The following is a 27,494-nucleotide window of genomic DNA, read 5'->3' on the forward strand; positions in this document are numbered from 1 at the left end:
TCTTGCGTAAAGTGTCTTGCCCGCACTAAACTGCTTACCCGAACTCTGCTTCGAATCGTTCGGGCAACGGCAGTTTCGTGCGGGCAAGTATCACTTTCCGCACTTGATAGGAAAATAACTATTTTCATACTGAAAGCCCTAGAGCACCAGTTCCAAGGATTTAAATGAACCACAAATATTTTAGACAGAATAGTATGGTTTATGTATGGGTGATTGTCTCGCTCCCGTAGTGGCTTATATCGTGATATCTGAGATACAAAAGATAGCTTTAGGAATTATAACATTTATTCTACCAATATTTGAAAGATATGTTGATGATATCTGTATATCTATACCCGTTGATAAAAAGAACGAAATCATCGAAAAATCCACACAAGGTTGAATTTCATCATCGAACTTGAGTCTAAAGAAAACACGTTGCCGTTCTTAGACATACTCTTGATCCAGCAAAATAATGAGATAAAGACAAATTGGTATCAAAAAAGAACTTTTTCAGGAAGAATTTCGAATTTCAACTATAAAGATGCTTTGACACAAAAACTAACTATAATGAACAAATTGAATTATCGAGCTCTAAAATTGACATCGAGAGATTAAGGAACTAATCGATGACAGGTTCAGGGTGAAATTGTGGATGAGAAAAAAAAATTTATCTATGAATATCAACATCGTCTTCAAATCTTCGAACACCAACAAAAGACTCTTCACCAAAATAAAAATAAGACTATTAAAGAGTTCCTCAGTGATGTCGTCTACAAGATATTCTGCATCCCTTCCATTACTCGTATACTACCGCTGGCATCAATCTGCCGTGATCTGAGCGTGACCCAACTGCTCGATTCTTTACACGCTGTTGCCCAAAATAAGCGAGCTGGCGTACGGAATAAGAGGAAATATGGGACATTTGCTATTGTATTGTGAACTGGAGGGGATTGAATCGGTTCCCGTTCCATACTGGGTGCTGCTCTGAGTTACTGCATAGTACTCAGTAGCACGTGCCAGTATTGAATAAGGGTCCGTCAATCCCAAACGATACTCCATGGGAGAAGAAGCTATGTTGGTCTGACGAGGTCAAACGTGACCGAAACCATAGTCAGTATCTGTTTTTATTCGATTTCTTTTATTTGGTGGCCCTGATGATGGCATATTGGCTGGCTCATTCAGATCGTAACTCGTATCGGCGGGTGGTATGTATCTGAATCAATTCTTATTAATAATAAGGATAAATTCAGATGTATACCACCCGCCGATATGAATATCAACAAGTGGTATGATCTGAATTGAACTAGCCAATTTGCCATCGTCAAGGCCCCAAATGGCGTACGCTCCATCGAAGAAAAGCAGATGCTGACCATTATTTCGGTCTCATTTGACCTCATCAGAGCAACATTAGGTGTAATCATTCTATTATTATTGTACCGCTGGCATCATTTCTGCCGTGATCTGAACGTGTTCCCAGACTTCTCAATTCGTCACACGTCTGTTGTTCACAAAGCGAATCGGCGTACTGAATTAGAGAAAATATGGACATATGCTATTGTCTTCGTCTTGGTTTCTATCTGGAGGGGATTGAATCGGACACCGTTTCATACTGGGTGGCGCTCTTGGTAAATGTACAGTACCCAGTAGCGCGTGCCCATATTGAATAAGATTCCATTAATTCCAAACGTTCTCCATCGGAGAAAAATGGTATGTTGCTCTGATGAGGTCAAATGAGATCGAAACCATGGTCAGCATCTGCTTTTCTTCGATGGAGCGTACTCCATTTGGGGCCTTGACGAAGGCAAATTGTCTAGTTCAATTCCGATCGTAACACTTGTTGATATCGGCGAGTGGTATGCATCTGACTTTATCCTTATTATTGTATTCATTGCCTTTAGGCGTGATCATTCTATTATTCTTATTAATATTCTGCAAAAATTGCCAATCCACCTATACAGGATCTTTCACGAGGAACCTCACCCATATTTATACGTGAAACTACTGAACGTTTTTTCATGAAATTCAGCACTTATATATAAGTATTTCACGATGCTGATGAAATCTAAAATATTTTCAAGGCATGAGCACCTCCGGTTTTTCCGGAAATGACGTCAACTTCCGTTTTTCAAATTAGAACACCATTTTTTTATTCCAGAAATAGATTCCTTAGAAAATTTCAAGTTATTTTGATGTAACATTTTTCAGTTTTGGTTGGAAAATTCTCTCTGAGCGGGAAAATTCGAAAAAAAATTGAAAATAGAGCTCCGCTGAAACAAGAATAACTTCGAGGTTTTTGGATGGAAAATTTTCATTTTTGGGATTTTTCAAGATGTAAGATTGATGTATCCACTTTAAAAATCGAAATCGCGATTCATGATACAGGGGGTGAAAAAATCGCTTTCAAAGTTAGGGATGACAAAATCGTGAAAAATCAATTTTTTCAAATTAGAACCCCATTTTTTTATGGCAGATATTGAATCTACGTTAAAAAATAATGTGAGTGTATGCATCGCACCCTTGCCCTAATGTGGATATTTTCTGAGTTATTCACAAAAAACTGTTTTTCGTCTTGAATTTTCAGCTATTTCTTTTCCCTTCACGCCAAAAAGATGAAATTTTCAGGAACTGTTACTTAAACCATGTTTTAGATTTTACTACCCTAATATGCAAGAGAAAAAAGTTACAGGTTGTTCCTAAATAGATGGCGAATTTGGCTTCGAATTTGTATCGGAAACCTCTTTATTTCAACTAATCGGCCATCGGTTTTCTCTCCAGTGATAAATAAATAATTCCTTATGAACTATATGCAAAAACTTACCATGTTTCACATTCTTTTTTTTTATGATAGATATCATTAATTACATCTGCCAAATTCCTCTTTATTCAGTAGCATTTTGTGTTTACTATTAATTAGGTGATAATTCGTATTAAGTTATAAAATCGATCACTATGCGTAATTTTACCAATGAAGATTATTTAAATCTCATTCTACTTCATGGAGAATGTAATAAAGTTGTAGATAGAACGATTCGACAGTTCATTGAGAGGTTTCCTGACCGACCCAGACCAACGAGAGATACCATTAACATAACCATGACAAACTTGAGAAATGTCGGATCTTTCGTTAAGAAAACTATACACAGAGAAAAAAGTGTAGTAGAAGATGAGAACAACGAAATTACAGTTCTTGCATATTTTCGTGTGAATCCTCAAAATTCTCTCAAAGATGCCGTGATTGATCTGGGATTATCTCAATCGAGTGTTTGGAGAATATTAAAAAAACATAAAATGCACCCATATAAATTCAATAGGGTACAGCATTTGAGGGAAACTGATTTCGTCAGGAGAACAGAGTTTTGCGAAGCTATGATGATTCGATTTCAAGAGAATGAAAACTTTTTGGACTGTATAATTTGGACAGATGAATCTGAATTCACAAAGAATGGTTCTTTCAATCGGCATAACAGTCATTATTGGGATGAAGAGAACAACCACCACTTCAGACAATGGAACTTTCAAGAGACCTGGAGTTTCAATGTTTTTTGCGCCATCAAAAATAATGCAATTCTCGATGTTCACATTTATGATGGGACTTTAACTGGTAAGATAGGACACTACACATGTTTGCATTATTTAAAGAATGTTCTCCCTCAGGAGATAGATATTCTGACATATTGACTCAAATAATTGAGCCGCTAGTACAGAACCATAATGGTATCAACAAGATAGCTCCACACAATTCACTCAATGTGTCAAATATCCTCTACAGGCTATTTGAAGATCGATGGACAATGGTCCACATCTTTGGCCACCACGTTCTCCCGATTTAACTCCTTTAGACTATTATGTTTGGGGTAGGATAAAAAATCATCATCATCATCATTGCTGTATCCCGTTGCCGGGAATGAATCTACAAAAAGACGAAAGCGGGAGAAAACAAAAAGAAAAGAAAAAGAAAGGAAAAAGAAAGAAAAAGGAAAAAAAAAAAAAAAGGGGCGAACAGACTTATAATATTTCAGGGCTTATTGCGACTGTGTGCTTTCCTGTGACTGTAGAGTCCCAACCGTGACCTACATATCCTACCACACTCCGGGCATGGATAGTCACCAACCAGATCTGGCCGCCGCTGTATCCTTCTCGAGTCTCCATTATAACTGTGTACCAAAGACCTCCACTGTGACCTGTCTAATGCTAGTTGTTCCCAGTTATGATTGGCATTAACTGATTTTAGGGATTGATGTAGTGTATCCTTGAACCGCTTGTACTGGCCTCCTGGTTTCCGGGCTCCCTCAGTGAATTCGCCATATAGAGCTATTTTGGGGAGTCTTGTGTCTTGCATCCTCAGAATGTGGCCGCTCCATCTCAGTCGGGCCCTCGTTACTTGAGTCTCAATTGTTGTACAACTCGCGCGCTGCAAGACTTCTGCATTTGAAACTTTGTGGAACCATCTTATGTGCATTATCTGTCTTAGATGACGTTGTTGCGTTTGTTCAAGCTGTTTAATATGTCGCCTGTAGGGCGTCCAGCTTTCGCTTCCGTAAAGAAGCGTTGGGAGGACCACTGCCTTGTAAACAGCTGTCTTGGTCTTCAGATTGAGGTCGTGATTTTGAAACACTCTATCCTTTAGCTTCCAGAATGCCCGTGATGCCGAATTGATACGGTTGTGTATTTACGTGTCAAGGTTAGCCCTAGTATTTATGAAGCTTCCCAAGTATTTGAACTGCTCGACCTGTTCTAGAGTTTCATTCTCCAGGCTGATATCTGTTGAAAGGCTTTCTGGCGGACTAACCAGGATTTTGGTTTTGTCGATATTGAGTCTAAGGCCTAAAGCCTCGTATATATGTTTATAGGTGTCCAACATTATCTGTAGATCCTCCGAGCTGCTAGCGATAAGTGAACAGTCGTCTGCATATTGAAGTTCAGTGATAAACTTGGTACTGGTTTTTGCTCTGAGGCGCTTCAGGTTAAACAGGCCACCATCAAATCTGAATCTTATCCCAACACCTCTTACAGGCATACTCATGTCAGCAATCATCGATACAGCTATGGCGAAAATATTGAACAGTAAAGGCGCTAATACGCAGCCTTGTTTTATTCCAGAGTTGGTTGAGAAATGGTCGGTTGTGGAGCCATTATGCTGTATTCTAGCGGTGTTGTTGGAATGAAGGCTTTTACACACTGCTAAGAATTTTTCGGGTACTCCAAGACGTGCCATGATTTTCCATAGCGCTCTCCGATTCACCGAATCGAACGCCTTACTTAGATCGATGTAGGCTGTATAGACCCTTGATTGTTGTTCACGGGCCTTCTCTTGCAGCTGTCGCAGTGTGAATATTAGGTCCACCGTACCTCGATTTGGTCTGAAACCGCACTGGGATTCAGGCAATAGCTTCTCCAAGAGTGGAACTAGACGATTAGCCATAATCTTCGAGAGAATTTTACCGGCCACACTAAGCAACGATATGCCCCTGTAGTTGTTGCAATTCGACGTATCGCCTTTGTTCTTATAGAGGTTGATAACTAAAGCGTCTCTGAAGTCTTGTGGCACATCTCCCTGTTCCCAGATCTTGCGGAATAGTGTTAGGAGACTATTGACAATGTCTTCATCCAAGGCCTTGAATATCTCCGCTGGAATGCCGTCTAGACCAGGTGCCTTATCATTTTTCATATTTTTAATCGCACTTATGATTTCCGACATTGAGATTTCGTCATCAAGCGATGTCATCGGACTATACGAGGGCAGCAGGTCTAAAATGGACAAATCCGAGTCGTTATTTTGATTCAAGACCTGTGAGTAATGCTCCTTCCATCTTTCGAGAATTTTTCTGTCTTCAGTTAGAATAGCTCCATTAGTATCTCTTATAGGAAAGTTAGCTTTTCTGCTTGGACCATAAACAGTTTTAATAGCTTCGAAAAAACGCCTGTAATCATGGTTATCGGCGTAAGCTTGTATTTCCCTAGCTTTTTCTTTCCACCAGCTGTCCTTGATTTTTCTTATTTCTTGACGGACCTCGCGTTTTATGTTATTAAAACATTTTTGGGCTGCAACATCGCTAGGCTTGTTAATTGCTGTTTTCATCGCTTTGTGTTTTGCCTCCAGAAGGGGTGCGATATGAGTTTCTTTCTCGGCGAACCAGTCTGGGGATTTTCGGGAGCGTTCTGTGCCCAGTATTTCTTTCGCTGAATTTGTAAGAGATGATTTGAAGCGAAGCCAATGACTCTCAATGTCGTCGTCATAATCCGGTGGTGTTAGGCTATCTTTGACGGCAGCTGTGAAGCTTTCCTTTGTAGAAGGGTTATGTAGTTTGGAGATTTGAAGGCGCTCTCTTAGTAACTTTGGCCTGCGTTGGTATTTTGGGAGCATTGAGATCTTCATTCTCGAGATTACCAGCCTATGATCAGTCCAGCACTCCAGATCTGCTCTGGGTTTAGTGACCAACACCTCTTTGAGATCTTTTCTTCTCACGATCACATATTCGAGAGTATGCCAATGCCCTGAGCGCGGGTGGCGCCAGGTCCCCCTTGAATTGGGTCTCGTAATAAAGAAGGTGTTCGTTATACAAAGGTTGTGTTCTGCACAAAGAGCCAGCAGACGTTCTCCGTTCGAATTAATGCTATCTGTGCCGTGTTTCCCTATTATTCCCGGCCATAGTTCTGTGTCTTGACATCTGCCCACTCTGGCGTTGAAGTCTCCAAGTAGGATAATACGTTCCCGTTTTGGGATTTTACTTAATGTAGCAACGAGTGATTCGTAGAAAGTGTCCTTTGAGTTGTCAGAGGAGTTCAAAGTGGGTGCGTATACTGCAATGATGTTCACAAACGTGTTGTTTGCTGCAGGAAAGCGTAAAGTTATTAAACGTTCTGAGATGCCAACCGGATTTTCGGTTAGTTTGGCGGCCAGGTCGTTTCTAATGGCAAAGCCTACACCATGTTGTCTGATTTGGCCTTCTGGCAAGCCCTTCCAGAAAAAAGTATAAGCATGTTCTACCAAGCTACCTTCGCCCGAGAAGCGTGTCTCGCTTAAGGCAACTATTGCAATGGATGTTCGTTGCAGTTCCTTATCGATTAGGGCAGTACGCCTCTCTGGTCGGTCGGCCTTGGGGTTGTCTAGCAAGGTTCTGACGTTCCATGCTGCAAAAGCTATGTGCTTTTCATTGGTTGTTGTACGATGATTCACTCGCTCAGGCACCCTCCCCCGGAGATCCGAATGGGAGGGTATTTTACCTCCGGATACAAATTTTGTCCTGGTCGACTGATCCATCTTTTTGTAGGAGCTGCGTTAGAAGGTGTTTTAAAGCTGCACTGGTAACGCTGTCAGTGCAACTTTGGTTGCGGTTGCGACTAGATTATCTTGTGGCACAGGTAACCTGAGACGACAAGGTCTGAGACGTAACTTAAGCAACGCAGAGAGCCATTTCCTGCTCAAGCCAATATTTTGGCTAGGTGATTGTGGGAAACAGAGATATACCGCTCATGTTCGGTCGCCAGAGCCTCGTTCGTAAGAACAGGGTGCACCGCGAGAAGGTGAGGTTGGCATTTGAGAGGAGAGGCTATAAAACGCATCCTTCCCCTTACACCCCATGGATAAAAAATATTGTCTACTCAACTCCCCTGACTGATAAAGAGGACTGCATAGAACGAGTCAGAAATGCGTTCAGTTTTGTTTAGATTTTTAGATTCATAGTTTTGAAACTCAATTTGGTTTTCAAACACTTTTGCAGATCTCTTCCTCCCGATGAAATAAGAAGAGCAACGCACGAAGCATTCCTGAGACGTATAAATAAATGTCTAGAAATTAACGGTCAAAACTTTGAACATCTTCTCTAGTTACAACTGCGAGAGATTGCCATGGTTCTCCTAATAGTAACTTGAAGTCGGTTTCAAGAAGGGGTGAAAACTCTACAGCATGGTTCAAATAACAGTTCCTGAAAACTTCATCTTTTTGGCGTGAAGGGAAAAGAAATAGCTGAAAATTCAAGACGAAAAACAGTTTTTTGTTAATAACTCAGAAAATATCGATTTTAGGGCAAGGGTGTGATGCATACACTCAAATTATTTTTCAACGTAGATTCAATATCTGCTATAAAAAAATGGGGTTCTAATTTGAAAAAATTGATTTTTCTAGATTTCGTCATCCCCAACTTTGAAAGCGATTTTTTCACTCCCTGTATCATGAATCGCGATTTCGAATTTTATAGTGGATACATCAATCTTACATCTTGAAAAATCCCAAAAATGAAAATTTTCCATCCAAAAACCTCGAAGTTATTCTTGTTTCAGCGGAGCTCTATTTTCGATTTTTTTTTCGAATTTTCCTGCTCAGAGAGAATTTTCCTACCAAAACTGAAAAATGTTACATCAAAATAACTTGAAATTTTCTAAAGAATCTATTTCAGCAATAAAAAAATGGTGTTCTAATTTGAAAAACGGAAGTTGACGTCATTTCCGGAAAAACCGGAGGTGCTCATGCCTTGAAAATATTTTAGATTTCATCAGCATCGTGAAATACTTATAAGTTCTGAATTTCATGAAAATACGTTCAGTAGTTTCCCGTATAAATATGGGTGAGGTTCCTCGTGAAACCCTGTATAGGACAAACAACTCAAAGACAGGATATCAGAAGATTTTGAGAAAACGCTTTCTGCATGAAATGACACCGCCTTTTATTACCTCATTATTAAAATCAAAGACAAATTTTGATAACCGAAATTCCTAATAAGAAATCAACGTTTCACATACGCATTTATGTACCACATAATATAACTTGGAATTGAAAAATTAATCTATCAGTTGTTTTCCATCCGTCTTCTCTCGATGTTTTGTGAAGTGGATTTGTTCAATTTTTTTTTTTATTACATGACTCAGACAATTTTAAAATTGTAAGTGAATTCATGAAATTCGTTCATTTCCTCTGTTTACATGTGATGAGAAGTATCTTCCATCAACTCAAAAAGAGTTTTTTGACCATATTCTTCAATTTCAACAGGATGTTTAGTTACTTGATCAAAGCAGTGATGTCATCACCTCTTGAAATCCTTGTTTTATTACAATTGATATTCAGTTAAGTAATGTCCCTCTTTTCTTTTGTCGCTATATTGTAAAATGTTTCTTTCATTGTATAGCTCTGAACATATGAGTTTAGATTAAAATCGAAACTGGTCGACATTGTTTTAAGGAGTGGTTTCTGTTCTACAAACCTGACTTTTTTCAGTCAATCAACTGAAGAGCTTAATACTTTCGATATTCGACATATCTGGAATAAGTGAATGTTTCCTAGAGAACAAAACAGAAACTCGTCAAGTTCTTCACAAAGCCCCTTAAAACTTTAATTTACTGCTTTAATCCTTAAATTCAAGTATCGTGTGAAGTGTAAGATTCACACTCAACTTCAATTTTATACAAATGTAAAATACATTTTCTTTTGGTCAGAGAAAGTTTGTGTAGGGAGACAAAATACTCATACATTCTCCTTGTGGCATTCTCATTTTTAAAACTATAAAAATATTATCTGTTCTCATAGAAAATAACGAAATTTTATATATATATACACCTGTCATTCTTAAATTCTAGTCTTCTTGAATATATCTACCTCGACGACAACTTTATGTTGAAAATAGTTTCGAGGTTCTGCGTAATGGTACTTGAACCAATGCTGAATCCCACATATGAAATGAGCACTGATTATAATATAGCAGAAGAAATTTCTTATTAGTGGAATAATATTAGTGAGCTTCCTGATTCATCTCTATTTTTCAACATGAATGAGCCAACAGAAGCAGGTCGCTTTCGAGAAATGAAATTTGTCTGAACTCGCTCATTTCAAGAGCTTACAAAACGATGCATTACGCATAGGTTTCCCGCAGAAGGCTTATTTCCATTCAATGCTCAACAGAACCTGAATGTTCCAAATTCAAATGATTAATCACTTTACAGATACATGGCCATCATGAAACCCCTCCGACCTCGAATGGGTCGGACGGTAACTCTCCTTCTAGCTATGAGCACTTGGGTTGTCGGCTTCATCATAGGACTTCCGTCCTGGCTCTTCTATAAAACCTACCATTTCTCCATCTCGGAGACGGAAGAGAGGATCATATGCTTTTCCGAATGGCCGGATGGAGTCACCAACGAATCCATGATAGAGTACAGGTAATGATAATTATGTGTCGCCAAGGCGAAAATCAATAGAAAAAAAGGAATATACCCATTTTTATGAATTATGACACAAATCATCAGAGAGGCCACAAATCTTTTCGTGTGAAAGTTTTGTTGGGGTGCCATACACTTATTACGAACAGCACGCAAGCGGAACTAGCAAATGGAAAAATGACAGTATAACGACAAATTAATATTGATCTGCAATAATGAACTGAAATTTTTCAAATGGATAGTTTTGTATTGTAACACACTAATTTTAATAAAATTTAAAATTAAAAAATCATTATAACTTAGGTACTGGATTTGAAAGCAAAACTTATAAGAATAATCGCCTCAAATCACGTATTAAAAAATAATTAATTGGAGATGGTGGAGGTAATAAAGGGTGAGTCGATAAAAATTCAAGTCTGTAATGGTCCCTTCTTCTTTCGAAAGCTCGACATCTGTAAACGAAAATAGAAACATATCATTCCACATTGAACGCATTTTGAGATTAGTACTATGTTAGTCCGATGTAGGTCGAACTGGGCTAAATTCGATGGAATTGAATGGCAGCTTTGGATACGTAAGAGTTAAGAAAAAATGGATGGCACGTTTCAGACTTCGTTTTTAAGAAGATGGATAATGGCCACAGCCGAATTCTTATAGCTTTTTTCGTTTTCAAGTCATACCTAAATATTTAATTTTTTTGCTCTTTGAATAGATCCTCCATTTCGTGAAGCTTTTAGTGATATAAAAAAACAAATATTTCACAGACATTTTTTTATGTAGATTTCAGTGGCGTATTCAAGTATTTTTCTCAGTTCGCCACTTCCGTAATGAAATAGTCACTTTCATTTTTTTTGGTCTCTAATTGTTCCAATAAAAAAAATCAAAACCTTTTCCGGTCAAGCTAGTAGGATGAAATTATTCGCATTTTCACAATACGTTCTAATCCTAATCAAATCCAGTTTCTAGAAAAAGCATTATGAACAGCAACAAATACAGAATATCTGAATTCACCGTGAGAAAAAAGCACGTGACTTCCAATGACATATTGTTCAAAGTAAAATATGCCAAATTCAGATATCATGTAATCTCCATCAGTTGAATTGAAAAGATTTCTTATATTTTATCGTGAGATGTGAACTCCCTACCACCTCTATTCATGTGAGGATTTGCGGAATGGCATAAAGTCCAAGAGCTTATGTCGACTTAAAAATGAAACATTATTTTCGTTTCAGCTACAACGTGGCTTTCCTGTTTGTGACCTACGTTGTCCCTATCGGATCGATGACGTTCACCTATGCCAGGATAGGAAAAGAGTTATGGGGGTCGCAGAGCATAGGCGAGTGTACACAACGTCAGATGGAAAACATCAAGAGCAAGCGAAGGGTACGTGATGAACGTTTTTTTTTAGGTTTACTAAACGGTAAAACTCGAAACGGATATAGGATGAATGGAAAGTATTCGTGACTTCCTGTTTCGGGAATTTTCCGGGGCAGTTTCCCACACTTGCTTTCCCCGCTCCATTGTGACCTGCGTAGCCGGAAAAATAGACGATAGAAGTTTATGCTTTCTGGAAATATCGCCGCTTTCCCTCGCTGTGACGTGATTCTGAAATGATTGTGTTTTTCGATAAGTGAAAAACGGAGTTGCAAAAAGTTTTCCCCCTTATCGTTCTCCACATCCAACTTTGTAATGATGATGGAAGTTTTCATTCTCAAAATGACAAAAAAATGAATAACTTCTTCCTCCATCAACGTTATAGTAACCATGTGGTCTGTACCAAGGAGTGTCCACGTAACTCACTAATTTCTTCATATCTCAAATACATTCGAAAACATTTTGTATTGCATTTCACTGATACTTATATATTTGAGTTTCCAATAATATAATTGGAATAGGAATACTTTCTCCTTTAAAAATGTCAACTCCTGAGTGCCTACTCAGGTTACTGGCAAACTTAAGAACATAATTATTAGATTTCTTTCCAAGATCCAACGAGATAGGTTCTTGGTAGCGGCTAAGACAGTGAAGAGGAGTTTGAAGGCGGGTCAGGGGTTTAGTTTGGCTGGCATCTCAAATAAATTTTACATCAATGAACACTTGACGCCACAAGTGAAATTACTTTTGAAGCAGGCAAAGGAGAAGGCGAAACTGGAAAATTATAGATTTGTGTGGGTCCAGAATGGTGTTGTGCTTGTAAGGAAGGAGGAAAACTCGAGGATTATCCCTATCTTGAGGAACGAAGACCTCGCACGCATGTGAATGGTTTTTCGATTTCACAGACAATGTTTTTGTTGGGTTTTAGTTCACTATGAGTCTCAGCGTTTTATACCAGAATACTCGTGGTTTGAGGACTAAACTTGGAGAGTTCAAACAAAATATATATGTAAATAATGCTGATATTATCTGTATTGCCGAATCGTGGTTGAGGAGTTCCGTTTTTGACAGTGAACTCGTTGATTTGGGACAGTACAGCATATTTCGAAGAGACCGAGAGACAACTCCTTCTGGGCGATCCGATGGCGGAGGTGTTGTGATTGCCGTTAAGAATAGGTACGCTGCCGTTTTGGTACAGGAATATTCCAGTTATGCAGAGGACGTTTGGATTCGCATAAAGCTAGATAATAACAGTTCAATGTTTGTTGTGTTTACTTGCCACCTAGCGATGCCAACGCATTTGTAAGTTTTTCATCCAAGTTAAGCAATATGAACTTCAATGGTGGTCATACAGTGCTCATTTGCGGTGATTTCAATATGCCCTCCGTAGGTTGGGCTCCAACTGATGATGGCTACTTGGAGCCTTTTAATGTTACTTTGTCGAGCTCATCTTTGTTAGACACATTTTCTTATCATGGTTTAATGCAGTTTAATTCAGTTCGCAATGGTGGTAGTAGACTTCTTGATTTAATTGTATGTAACAAATTCAAAATTCTCGGTCTGAGGCACTCGGTGAGCCCTTTGGTTCCAGAAGACTCCCATCATCCTTGCTTGGAATTTTTTATTGATTTTAGCATTCAAAAGCCTCTCAAATTCAATTCTAATTCTTATCTCAACTTCAGGAAAGCCAATTATGAATTGATCAATCATGAAATCTCAAATGTCGATTGGAAAGCAATATTATCAAACAGATCATTGAATGATTGCTTAGATGCCTTTTATGAAGTGATAGAACGAATTGTAAATCGAAATGTACCTACCTTCTCTAAAAAAAATAATTTTCCTACTTTTTTTTCTAGTAACACAATTAAGATGGTGAAGGAAAAGAATAAGGTCCATAAGAAATGGAAAAAATATAAAAATAAGAATGATTATAATTTATTCAAATTGTTAAGAGCTAGATCCAGGGTCTTAATTAGGAATGATTTCGACAAATATATTCATTATACGGAAAATGATTTGGAGCGCAATCCTAAGAGATTCTGGAATTTTGCTTCAGTGAAAAAGCAGTCGATCATTGGGTTACCTGGGAGGATGCACTGGGGTGGTAATTGTGCAGATGGTGGTTCGGAGATCAGCGGAATGTTCGGGAATTATTTTCAGAGTGTTTATGTACCAGAAAGATTTGCCTTTGAGGTTGATTCTGAGGGTCGTCTAACGTCTAGTAGTCTGTGTAATATCGTTTTTGGAACGGATGAGGTCTCTCGGGCCCTACAAAATCTTGACCCTAAGAAGGGTGCAGGACCTGATAGACTGACGTCAATTTTCATTCAGAAGTGTGCCTCTTCACTTTTTATGCCATTAACTATTATATTCAATATCTCCATGAAATTAGGGGAATTTCCTGATAGATGGAAAATAGCAATGGTTGTGCCAATTTTCAAAGGAGGTCAAAGAGAAAACGTCGAGAATTATCAGCCGATAAGTAAGTTATCTTTAATCGCGAAGGTCCTCGAGAAACTTGTGTATGATCATTTATTTAGTTTAGTTTCTTCAGGGGACGTTCGCTGGATACTAACCTTTTCGTTTTCACCGAGTATGTGCATGGTTGTATGGACAGCAGGATTCAAGTTGACACTATTTACACAGACTTCAGTAAAGCCTTTGACAAAATTAGTCATAATATACTATTGAGTCGTTTGGCTGAGGTCGGTGTGGCAGGTAATCTGCTCAGATGGTTTGAGTCCTATATTAGAAACCGTTCTCAATTCGTTTCGGTTCTGGGATTTGTTTCTGGACTATTTATGACCACTTCAGGCGTGCCCCAGGGATCGCATCTGGGACCTTCACTTTTTTTAATCTACGTAAATAAGATTGCGACCTGCTTTCATTATTGTAAATTTTTAATGTTCGCTGATGATTTAAAGTTCTTCATTTCCGTGTTCAACGATCAGGATTGTGAGCGTTTGCAAGGTGACTTAAACCGTCTTGTTGCCTTCTGTGACGAGAATGGATTATTCCTTAATATCTTCAAATGTAGATCAATGACGTTCACGAGAAGCCACAATCCCATAATGCGAACATATTATATACATGAAGAACCGCTTGAATCTTCAAGTTCTGTTCGAGACTTGGGAGTCATCTTTGATACCAAACTAATTTTTGATCTCCATGTCGAATCTGTTGTTAATTTGTCCTCCAGAATATTAGGGTATATAACTAGGAAATGTAGTGCATTCGTAACTGTCACACCAATTAAGGTCTTTTTCAGTGCATTTGTGCTGAGCAGACTAAACTTAGCAAGTGTCGTGTGGAATCCTAGGCAAAAAAATAACATCAATCGCCTTGAGAATATTCAAAACAGATTTATAAGATTTCTTGCATTCAAAACGAAATTTGTCATACCTGATGGAGACTATGTTTTGGCGCGCGAGCATTTCGGAATGCTATCATTGTCGAGCATACGTATGGTCTCCGAGGCACAGTTTGCATTTAAGATCTTGAACAATAAACTTCAGAGTCCAGATATTCTTGGTGGCTTGTGCTTCAATGTTCCCCAGAGGTCTCTCAGAGCCTGTGAGCTTTTTATGGTACCCTTTAGGTACACATACACGGCTCAGCACTCGCCTCTATGTCGGATATCTCGGACCAGCAACATGTTTAGTGGTCAAGTTGATTATTTTTTTATGTCTCTGGAACAGGTCCGAAAGATTTTAAAAAAGAATTGTACGTAGTTGCCATTTTTGGGGCACTCTGGGTTTCTCGCTTTTTTTTTGGTTTTTTTTTTGTTGATTTTTGTCAGTTGATCATTAGTTAAGTTGGTAATCTTGTATCGAATTGATCTATGTACTTATAATCTCTGTAATTTTGTTCGTTCTATCTGAGGATACATTAGTGGGTTTTTGTACCTGTTTGTATCCCCTTGTGAATAAATAAATAAATAAATAAAAAAACAATTCATTGAATTCTCAACAAATATGTCCTGACATATAGTACACAATTCAATACAGTATAGCATACTTCCGAGTACATAAGTTCTGAACATAACCTAAGCGCTCTATATGTCCAATATTACGTTTTGATCTCGCTCTTACATTACTTTCATCCTCAGAAACTAACTCAGCTGAACTCTCAGTTACTTCCTGACTCCGTTAATTTCTCTCAGGAGAAATCTCATCTGGATCAACCAACTCGCCATTAACTGAAAGTGCCCAAGCGTCAGAAGACATCCATTTAGAATGAGCGTCGACTATAATGAGAAAATATCGGTTCAAAAATGGGCCGAAATAATCGATATGTAATCTGGAACACTCTTCCCGCGGCCACGGCCAATTATTCCGAATAGATTTATTAGGGTTATTTTTATGTATAATGCAATTTTCACATTCTTTACATAGGGCTTCAATATCATTATCTAGTTTAGGCCACCAGAAGTATGATCTTGCCAAACTTTTAGATTTGACGACGCCCATGTAAGATCGATGTAGATCTTTCAACAGTTCGGTCCTTAGTTTGAGAGAGATTACCAAACGATAATTCCACAACAAACAATAACATATTTTTCCATACATATGGTACAAGGTGACTCAAAAAAAAGTTTATCTGTCAAAAAGGAATGAAAAATCAGCCGTTTGTCGAAAAAAATGTTAATAAATGATGAAAACACACTATTTTGGAATTTATTTCCTGAAAATAGTGCTTAGACGAGGTATCACTGAAGTCTCGTCTCGTCTAGCCAATAAGACACGAACTCTCGTCTCGTGGGCTTTAGCGTTGTCTCGTCTTCAGCGAGACGAAGCTTTACTGAATTTTCGTCCCGTCTAGTCAATAAGACATCGTCTCATGGGTGATGTTATTATTCTGTTGCTGAATATTTTTCTGATTATTGTGATTAGTTTTCTGTTTCGATTTTGTTTTTTTTTTCTGACCTGTAATATACATGTATTTGTCTGACAGGATGAAGTATTATTATTATTATCAGTATGACTTTAGCCTTGCGGCTTTCACACTCCTCTCCAGAGGAAAATTCACTTATCCCAGATATCTCAGGTATCAAAAGGATTAAGCTCTGTTGGAGCCCTTTTCAGGCTCGGGCTCGTTATGGTGGTCGGGTCCAGGTCGCTCCTCGGCTCAATGCCGTCAGTTGGATACCTGCTCCACCCGCACTTCCTGTTGGAGGAGACGGTGTTTCTCTGCATTCCCCATGTATTTGCGTACAATTCTCGCTGTTCCCAAGCTGTACCGCCTTCTGCATGACTTAAAGATATAGATATTTTCGTCCAACTGAAGTTTCCTCAAGTTCTCTAGTAGTTTCTTCGATATCAGGCCTGTAGATGATATGACAATAGGGATGGTCTTGATATCTATCAGCTTCCACTGTCTCGTGGTTTGTTCCTCGAAATCTCTGTATTTTGAAATTTTTTCAGTGAGCCTATCTAGAAGATTGTTATTATTCGGAAACGCCACGTCCATGAATAGTGCCCTGTCCTACTCCTTATTGCGTAATATGAGGTCTGGTCTGGTTATTTTCCGGTCTGTGAGAACCGTGCGATCACAGTAGAGCTTGTGATGTTCATTTTCCAATACAGCATCCGGATAGTAATTGTAATAAGGAACCTTTTTCGAACTAGGAAGTTGGTGTTGTAGTGCTAATTCTTGGAGAAGAATCTTGGAAACAGTATCATGTCTATTTTTTTACTCCGAACCCGCGAACTTCTGACATCCGCCGGTGATGTGCTGGATAGTTTCATGTGTCGCACAGCCATAACGACAGCTATCGTCCGCCACTGAGGAATCCTTGGCGATATATTATTATTATTCAGCCTGTCTCGTCTCGAGTCACATGCGAGCTTAGAACATAGAATAACAGGAAGAAGCTTTTACGAATAAATGCGAAGGAATTGTGCGACGGAAACGTCCATATTGGTCTTCCAAGTTTTGATTTGAAAAGTGGCAGACTTGGAAGTCAAATGAACAAAGTTCATTAACTTAATTTTGGTAATATGGATTCTTAAAATTTTGTATATTTTAGCGTGAATACTTCGTATTAAATCTAGTGAAGTCAGTGTTATAATCCTTTTTAGTATTCCTACATCATATTACAAAATCGAAAAACACGGTTAGTTGTGCCGCTTGTGGTTATTGCTTTACATTAAAAAATGAAAATTCGAGTGTAACACTTCATTGGTAGGGGATTTTTTAAGCTGAATATCAGGTACTAATTATGAGTTTCTGAATTTCAAGACATAACAAGGTTATCCCATGACTATAACACTCCATGGGCGTGGGTGATGTTATGTCATAGACCTTACCATTCAGTATATAACCAAGCAGTGTTAGGCTGGGTGAATTGTGTCATTCGCTTGACAATAGAAGACGTGCTACAGTGCTCCGAGTGCTATAAAAGAGAAAGCGGAAGAGAAAGTCGAAGTGAAAGTTTACACTAGCGAAGCTACGGAATTTTTGATTCCGTCTGTGAAGTTTGTGTAGGTTGTATACGTGTGTGTGTTATCGAAATTTTAATTCGTTAAAATTTTCGAAGTTGGTGTTCATCTTCAGAGTCCAGATCAGTCCAGATCGTTGGTTCTGCAGAAAGCATCAGGTGAGCTTATTTTTCGTATCGTTTTCCTGATTCTTCTCATAGCGTAGTCGTTTTGTTTTTATGCATGAGATATATTTTTCTTTTTTGTCTTGAAAAATTTTATTTCAAATTGCTTTGAGTAGCAAAGTAATTGTCAATTAGATTTTAAAATAAAATAGTTGTACAAAACCTGTCGGTTGTACAACCGCTTTCGAGCAGAATGGACGCGTGCCGGTACTGCTCCGACAACTTCATTGTTAATACGAAAACCGTTAAGTGTAATATTTGCGAATTAAAATTCCATACGAGTTGTGCATCCCTCAAAGATACGTGGATTAAGATTCTTCTTGAAAGTCCCAATTTGAAGTGGTTTTGCAATTCTTGTATCGAGAAACTACCTACGCAATGGTGCGATATGACAGTTAAAAAAACTGAAAATAATGCCAGTGATGTTCTACTTAAAAAGGAGATAGAATGTTTAAATCGAGAAAAAGCCCTTCTACTGAAATCTATAAGGGATCTCGACTACACTGTGAGTCTTCAAAAATCAATTATCGAATCCTCAAGAAATAATTCTGTATTTGACAATCAGCATAACAAAGTAAAAAGCGTAACATCTAATCGGAATGTAAACAGTTCCGAGTCATCATCGACCGCCCGGTCTAATCACGATGTAGTTGAACTACCTCCGGAAGTTCCGAAGAAATATGCACGGAATGCACCTGTCAACAATCAATCAGAACAGAATATCATTCCTAACCACGATTTAGTGTTAGTGAAGAACAAAACTTCCATGGAAGAAAAATCAGCTATGCCTGCCCAAAAGTTGAAATCAATGGATGTTATTCCGCATAATACTACGGGTGGAAATTCTGACTTCAATTTTCGAACAGTGAACAATTCCAACTCCGAATGGCAAATTGTAAAAAAACGAAACAAACCAAGAAATAGAAAATTCGTTATGGGCACTGGTGGAACGACGTCGGAGGTCAAAACTGTCCCTAAATACACACATCTTCATGTGTCAAGACTTCACCCCAGTACTAAACCAGAAGATCTGCAGAGATTATTGGTTACAACTTTTCCAGAGGTGCAGTGTGAATTGTTGCAATCTAAACACCCACACATATACTCATCAATCAAGGTCTCTATTCATCAGGAAAATTTCGAGAAAGCGTGGTGCAGGGAAATATGGCCGGATGGCGCTCTTGTTACACGATATTCAGGAAAGAACCTCCCCAGGTGGATGGTGGCCCAAAAGAGGAAAATTTGAACGTGAGGACAGCAGTAAAATAGTTAGTATACTTCATATAAACCTGCAAAGTATCTCAACTTCATTCAACGGTCTACAACAACTGGCTGCAACTAGGGATTTTGACTTCCTGGCTTCCACAGAACACTGGCAAAGTTCTGAACAACTATCTTTTTACTCCATTTTTGATTTTAATCAGATTACAAGTTTCTGCCGTCCAATTAAGGGACATTGGGGTTGCGTGCTGTATGTTAGGAAAAATATTGAAAATTGTATTATTAGCACAGAAATTAACAACTTAAGTGTCCAATATGCATTTGAATGTTGTGCAGTCCAATATCCTATTGATAACAATATCAAATTGAATATCATTTTTGTATATAGGTCCAATCATCCCACCCTCAGTGATATGGACATTTTCTTTGAGAGATTGACTTTCCTGCTCGATATTCTCACTAGGGAAAAGAAAAACAAATATATAATAATTGGTGATTTTAATATTAATCTTCTCAAGCCGCAAATTGATGTCTGTGAAAATTTGTTAAATATTTTGGGAGCATTTGGACCTGAGGTCATATTTCATCAACCTACTCGAGTAACTCATTATTCTTCATCCTGTTTGGATGATGTTTTCACTAATATTGTAGATGGCAGGGGGGAAGTTTTTCAACCGCATCTCTCTGATCACCGGGCTATTTCATTTAGTTTTAGTGTACATGATTCTAACTGTCCAAAAAAGGTCATGAAACACCGTAATTTCAGCCATTGTAATATTATGAAGTTCAATGCTGTACTTTCTAAAGTACAGCCGATGCCCTTATTGCTGGTCAAAACCCAGAATAAGGGTATCTTCGAGGTGAGAAGGCTCTACAACATGAACTGTGTTGTTGAATCTAAGAGAAGGACGACCGGGCCTGGACAATGTTATCGCTGTCAGAGATGGACATGCCCAAAGTGCACTTTTCCATGGAGGTGCGTGAAATGCTCCGGTAATCACAGCTCCAAGGAGTGTACGCTTACCAGGGAGAACGAGGAGCGAAATGCTTCTTGTGTTCTTTGTGGAGAGCAAGGACATCCAGCCAGCTACAAGGGATGTAGCGAATGGAAATTGGTCACTAAAAAGGCCAAGAGATCACCAAAATCAAACCAAACCAGCTCGAGGCCAACACAAAATACTCCGAAGCCAGCCAAAACTCTTCGGAAGTGAAGAAACCCCAGGAAACTGCAACCAAAGCAGTCAAAGAGACGAAGAAACCAGAGAAAAAGACAGAAAAGGCAAAACCGTCAAAAAAGCCGAAACCAGAACACCAGAAAAGGAATTTCTGGAATCACTGAGGAACTGGATAAGTTCACGAAAAACCTCCTCAGCACGATGATGCAGAATCTGGAGAAAGAGATTGAGAAGAAGATGCAGCAAATTATTAAGAATATTTAATGGCTGATACGACGATAAAGAACAATCTCATAATCGTCTCTTGGAACGTCGAAGGAATGAGAGCCCGCAGACCAGAATTCGAAGAACTGATTGAAGAGAAGAGACCGGATGTCATAGTTCTCCAAGAAACAAGACTTAACCCCAACGTTCGGATAGCATTTCCAAATTACGATATCTACAGAAATGATAGACCTAACAGCACAGGTGGCGTTGCTATACTGGCTAGAAGGAATATGGATCACCAGTTCGACCAAATATTCAATGGTCAAGAAGTAGAAGCAATATCGATTATTGTGAATACCAATCGAGGACAAGTGGAGATTATTTCGACGACTTATAAATCACCGGATAAGGACATGCTGGAAAAGGATCTAAAAATGCTACTAGAAGGAAGACACCCGAAAATCATAATTGGTGATCTTAACTGCAAATCGCAGGAATGGAACAGTAGGGTGGAAAATACCAACGGGAGAAGACTGAAGATTTATGCTGAAAAACTTAATGCAGTTGTGATAGGACCTGATATACCGACCTACATACCAAGAGTAAATGGACTACCCGATGTACTGGACATTGTCGTAATGAAAGACATCACTGAAGAAATCAGCATTGATACAATAGAAGACGGCACTTCAGACCACAATCCCATAGAATTCATAGTGGGACATGGCCCAAGAAACGAAGAAGAGACACAAACCAAGGATCGCACAGACTGGGAGAAATATAAGAATTTACTTCAGGAGAAAATCACGGAAATTCCCCAAATAAACACCCGGGATGAATTAGATGAAGCAGTTGAAAAATTGGAAAATCAAATAAAAGAAGCCTATGAAGAAAGCACCAAGAGAATAAGGAAACCAATTCCGAAAAATTCACATGGAGATATAAAGGAACTTATAAAAAAGAACAGAAGACTCAGAAAAATTTACAGAACAACAAAAAGAGAAGAAGACAAGAAGAAAGTGAATGAGCATAGTCAGATATTGAAAAATGCTTTAACAGAACTGCGTAATAACAGATGGCACCAGAGATTAAGGGAACTGAATACAATAGATCACTCGGATTGGAAAATGCAAAAACGCTAACGACGAGAACAGAATGGTATATACGAGACTTGAAAAAGCCGAAGCACTTGCCGACTCAATTGAGAGAGAAGCCAGAATAAATTACAGAAATGATGATGACAATGAAGATCTAGAAGAAGAAGTGGAGGCAAACGAAGAACTGATGATGGAACCACCGGAAACCGAAATCATTCCAAAACCGGCTTCACCAACAGAAATCAAAGAGATCATAATGAAACTGGAAAAACCGGAAAGCACGAGGAGATGATAGGATAACGAATTATATGTTGAAGAAATTGCCTAGAAAAGGAATAGCAGCCTTGACGAATATAACAAACGGAGTGATGAGGACCGAATACTACCCAAAGAAATGGAAAACTGCAGAAATGATAGTTTTCAACAAGCCTGGAAAAGAACGGAAATTTCCCCAAAATTATAGACCAATCAGCCTACTATCAGCACTAGGAAAAGTCGTCGAGAGGGTTATCGCCAAAAGGCTGAATGAGGAAACAGAAATGTTGAAGATAATTCCACCCGAACAATTTGGATTTCGACGAGAACACTCGAGTGAACTCCAATTACTACGTCTCATAGAATACGTCACCGAAGGAATGCAGACCAAACAGGCCACAGGATTAGTTCTGATGGATATCGAGAGAGCTTTTGATAGAGTATGGCACGAAGGCCTAATCTACAAGATGAAAAAAGCAGGATATTCGACCAAGCTATGCAAGATTATAAGGAACTATCTGAGGAATAGAAACTTTTATGTGAAGATAGATGGAGCAACCTCTCAAACCAGACAATTGGAAGCGGGAGTGCCTCAAGGATCGGTACTTGGACCTCTGCTTTACTTAATATACGTTTATGATATCCCGAAGAATGCTAGAAATATGCTCACCTTGTACGCAGATGACACAGGAATAGCGTTCAGACATCGACGCCCAGAGATCATACACCGGAGACTGCAGGAAGCCATAGATGAATTAATCAAATGGTGCATCAAATGGAAAATCCAAATCAATGGAAGAAAGACTCAAGCAATATTACTGCAAAAGAGAAGATTGAGGATGGAAGAAAACCTTGAAGTTGATGGAGAAGAGGTTGAATGGAAAAATGAAGCAACATACCTAGGAGTGACGCTTGACAGAGGACTTACATGGAAAAACCACATCAAATGTGCTGTTGATAAAACAAAAGCCGCAATGAGTAAACTTTATCCACTCATAGGAAGAAGAAGTCATATGAATAAGAACATCAAGTTGACGATGATTAAAACTATTGCGCGACCACAACTCACATATGGATCGGCGGCATGGGGCTTCGAAGCCAAGACCCACATCAAGAGAATACAGGCCACTGAGAATAAACTCCTTAGAATGGCGATGGACGTACCCTGGTTTGTTAGGAACAAACAAATCTACAAGGACTTGGAATGGGAACCAGTTACAGAATTTATGAAGAGAAAGGCGGAAAGGATATTCGACAAAGCCAAACAACATCCAAATGAGGAACTACGAAGATTAGTCGACTACGATCCAACGGAAGAAGCTAGAAGGTCAAGAACCTACCACCGAAGACCGAGAGATCAGTTAAGGATTTAAATGTAACCAAAGAAGAGCTTAACCTATAAAAGCTATAGGCAGCATACAACTATCAACACGACTATGATCGTGTGAGAGTCCAGAAACCATAAGATTCAACTGGTTAATAGGCAAAATGCCCGGAACCTATGAAGAAGCAGTTATGGGTTTTTAGTGGGTCTCGAGCTCAGAGAGTGAGAATCCCCACACTGTTCCCCCTCAGCAGAGGGTGTGTTCGTCTGTTTTGCAGATTTTCCCCCTGCTACACCAAAAAAAAAAAAAAGGGGTGAATTTCCGCTTTGATTATCAATTTGAACGAGCGTGAAAAAGCTTCGGACTTTACGTCAGTGCTTTCCTCATTTTTTGGATTAATCAGAATCAACTAACTATTGAAGTAAGTTTTTTGGAAACTTCATTGTCTTATCTACTGTTGAAACGGAAATATTAGTCGGACATATTTCTCCTCTATTCCGGTCAAATTGCAATGAGCAATATGCTCCTTCCTGTTATTCTATATTCTATGCATGCGAGAGTCTAGTAAAAGTTTCGTAGTTTCGTCGTTCATAACGTTTTTTGTAGTGATGCCCACGAGAGTCTCGTTTTCGAGAGTCTCGTCTAGTGCGAGAGTCACGCCGTGGTCTCGTAGTCTCGTATTTTGACAGTGCAGAAATTTTTCATCCGGATTTGAAAACTTTCAATAATTGTGCCAACTGTAAATTTTCAACTAAGTTATGAAAATTATTATTAACCATACAATTAGAGTTAAGGTAAATACCTATAAACTCAAATAAGCTTACATATAAAAAAAATTCAACGTACACTTCCCCAAAATAAAGATAAACTAGTGAATGAATATAAAAAAAAAATATATATCATTTCAAATGTGAGTAACACACACAGGACACAAAAATTCGGCACCAACACAGCGAACATTTCTTCACCATTAAAGTTGTCTCAGTCTGTCTAGTCCATTTTTGAAGCTATTGGTGGTAGAGCTATTGACCACGGAACTGGGAAGTCTATTCCAGGATGAGAACACTCTGTTGGGTAGGAACATCTGCCTTGGAATGGTCCGGAAATTCTCCTTCCTCAATTTAAAATCGTGACCTCGAAGATTATTGATGTTTTTACAGAATATGGCTTCCACCTGAGGACCAAAATTTCCATGCATGCACTTGTATGTGAATATCAGGTCACCTCTAGTGCGTCTATCCGCAAATGTTGTCATGTTGTTCAGACGAAGGCGGGTCTCATAATCAGGTCGGACGATTCCATATGGAATTCTGGTATTCCATCTCTGGATGGACTCGAGAGAATTTATCTCTCCAACAAGGGCAGTCCACCATACTGGACCAGCGTATTCCATGATAGGGCGTATGTAAGACTGATATATCAGTTTACAAACTGATCTGTCAGAGCCTCGAAAGGATCTCTGAACCAAGTAGGTAAGTTGACGGGCCTTAGCTGTAATTGAAGCAACATGGGTGGACCAGCTCAGATCGCTAGTTATGGTCAAGCCCAAATCACATTGACTGGTGACAGGAGAGATACAATAATCGTCAATTACATAGGACAGTCGCGGATTATTTCTGCCCATATGCAGCACATGACATTTGTCTAGGTTTAGTGGAAGCAACCATTCCCGACACCAAGCGGACAGTTTGTCAAGATCCCGCTGGAGAGTTGTAGGGTTGAGAAGGGGAAAATTATAAATCTTGGTATCGTCCGCATACATAGAACATGTCGACAAAAAACAACCAGGGAGATCAGAAGTATATAGGAGGAACAGAATGGGACCGAGAACCGATCCCTGAGGGACACCACTCAGAACATGCCACTCAGAAGATGAGTAAACATCACCAACCCTTACTCTAAAAGTTCTATTGGTCAAAAACGCACGAATCCACTCAAGAAGACCTCCTCTCAGCCCCAGATGGTCCAGCTTATGAAGTAGACGTTTATGTGGGACACGGTCAAATGCTCTAGAAAAATCTAGATAGATCACATCAACTGGAACGTTCTCATCCCATGCCCTAGTCCAATCATTGAGACAACAGATAAGGTTAGTGAGGGTTGAACGGTGCGGTAAGAATCCGTGTTGTTGGTTGGGAAAAATCTTCTGAGCTGAGCAGAAATCAATCACCTGGTCACAAACTATTCTCTCCAAGACCCTAGACAAGACCGACAGAAGACTTATAGGTCTATAATTCCGTGGAGACAGCTTATCACCCTTCTTATAAATGGGGGTTACAGAGGCGGATAACCAATCGGAGGGTAAAGTGCAGCTGGAGAGAGATTTCCTAAATATAAGAAAGACCGGAAACGCCAAGACTTTAGAACAATTCCTCAGCAAACGCGGCGAAAAACCGTCTCGGCCAGGGGAACTATCCACCTTCACCCCAGAAAGATATTCCATCACCAAGTGCTCAGACAGACTAACAGTATCCATATAATTACTCGCTCGAGCAGATGTAAGAGTAGGTAAGCTCCCTGAAGGCTCAGGGGTGAACACTTCAGCAAATGTATCGGCCAGAACGTCAGCTGTTTCACGTGGACTGCTGCAGACGTCACCAGACGGCTTCCTCACAATCGGAAAACTGACCTTTGAGTTCATAGTGGTTCTCAAGTACTTAAAAAACTGCTTTCTGTTAGATTTGGTCGCTAACTTTCTCTCAAAATTAGTTTTGGCGGAATGAATAGTAGAAGAAACAAAATTTGAGAAATCCCTGTGGATCCTGTAGTCAGTATCTTTTCGACTGCGCAAATATCTCTGCCAAAGGGACCTTTTGCGTCTCAGAAGTTTCATAATTTGATCGTTTATCCATGGTTTTGTCGGAATGTAAGTAGATGTGACCTCCCTGGTACCAGCAGATATGGCTTTGTTCAACTCAGCCTCGAATAACTTCCACATCTCATCAATCGTCAGATTAGGCGATAAAAGAGAGCTCCAGTCAACTGATGAGAGAGTTTCTGATATGCGTTCGTAGTCGACAATCTTCCTGACTCTTTCTTGCGGAGACTGTAATGAAGCAGGTAGTTGTAACTGGAGTTCGGTAAGTAAAACGTCATGATCCGACCTACCAAAAGGTGGGAAATGTTCAACATCAGATATCAAGTTTCTGTCAGACACAAAAAACAGGTCAAGCAACGAAGAAGTCTGGCCATGTCTGTGTCTAGTAGGCTCATTCACCACCTGTTGGAGACCCGTGGATGTAACAAGTTCAGCGTAGGGATAAGAGGGGGACCTCACTGACGGAAGATTTATAAGCGGCCAATTTAAGTCTGGACAGTTGAAGTCTCCTGCAATGAAGACATCAGAAGATGATTCAGATATCTCCCTGAGATACCGAACCACATCGACATCATCAGAACAAGAGCGAGGTCTATAAATGCACCCAACCACAATCGAAAATTGGGAATTAGATATTGTTATGAAAATGTTATCGATATTTGGCCAATCTTGGTGAGATACGTCAATCTTGAACTCGTGAAACAGACTATCGTGCACATACGCACAAACACCACGATAACCCACTGCAGCTCCACTATCATGACGGAACAATGAGTAGTTCGATATAGAATAAGTAGAGTCTGGAACAGAAGGATGCAGCCAGCTTTCAGTAATCAAAACTAAGTATGGCTTATGTGCCTCAACAAAGGAAAGAAGTTCTAAAAATTTTGATCCAAGGGACATTATGTTTGTATACATTAAAGGCCATACATTTAAGGTTTGATGTTTTTTGAGACCTCTTTAGCGGGTACGGTGTTCACTACTTTTGGACTTCCGCTGACATACTTGATGGTCAAATGTGTTTCGCCCGACGCTTGTCTCCTCGCCAGTTCCTCTCGCGCCATCCTCAACTCATCCGCCTGTTTCCTCGTTTTATCATCAATAATTTTTATACCTCGATATTCCCGATGTCCAAGAAGCAGAGATTTGTTCCTGAGCAGAGACTTGGCGACGACAGAGCTGGAGAAAGAAACCTTAACCCAACGTGGACGAGCGTTATCCTTACCAGGTAGGCGAGTGATACCCGTTATGAAATTGCTGGATGATGGACGGACATGATCAACA

The 27,494-nt window shown here is 39.3% G+C and overlaps 1 protein-coding gene across 2 annotated transcripts in view; it reads left to right on the forward strand.

The window, feature by feature from the left end:
• LOC123319555 (tachykinin-like peptides receptor 99D) overlaps positions 1-27,494 on the forward strand; it is a 709,883-nt gene that overhangs the window by 497,097 nt on the left and 185,292 nt on the right. For both annotated transcript variants that reach the window (XM_044906600.1, XM_044906601.1), the window contains 2 exons: positions 9,916-10,131; positions 11,364-11,514. In XM_044906600.1, the coding sequence (XP_044762535.1) occupies positions 9,916-10,131; positions 11,364-11,514 (367 nt within the window). The remainder of the gene's footprint in view (positions 1-9,915; positions 10,132-11,363; positions 11,515-27,494) is intronic.

Source organism: Coccinella septempunctata, chromosome 8 (assembly GCF_907165205.1).
Source record: "Coccinella septempunctata chromosome 8, icCocSept1.1, whole genome shotgun sequence".
NCBI lineage: Eukaryota > Metazoa > Arthropoda > Insecta > Coleoptera > Coccinellidae > Coccinella > Coccinella septempunctata.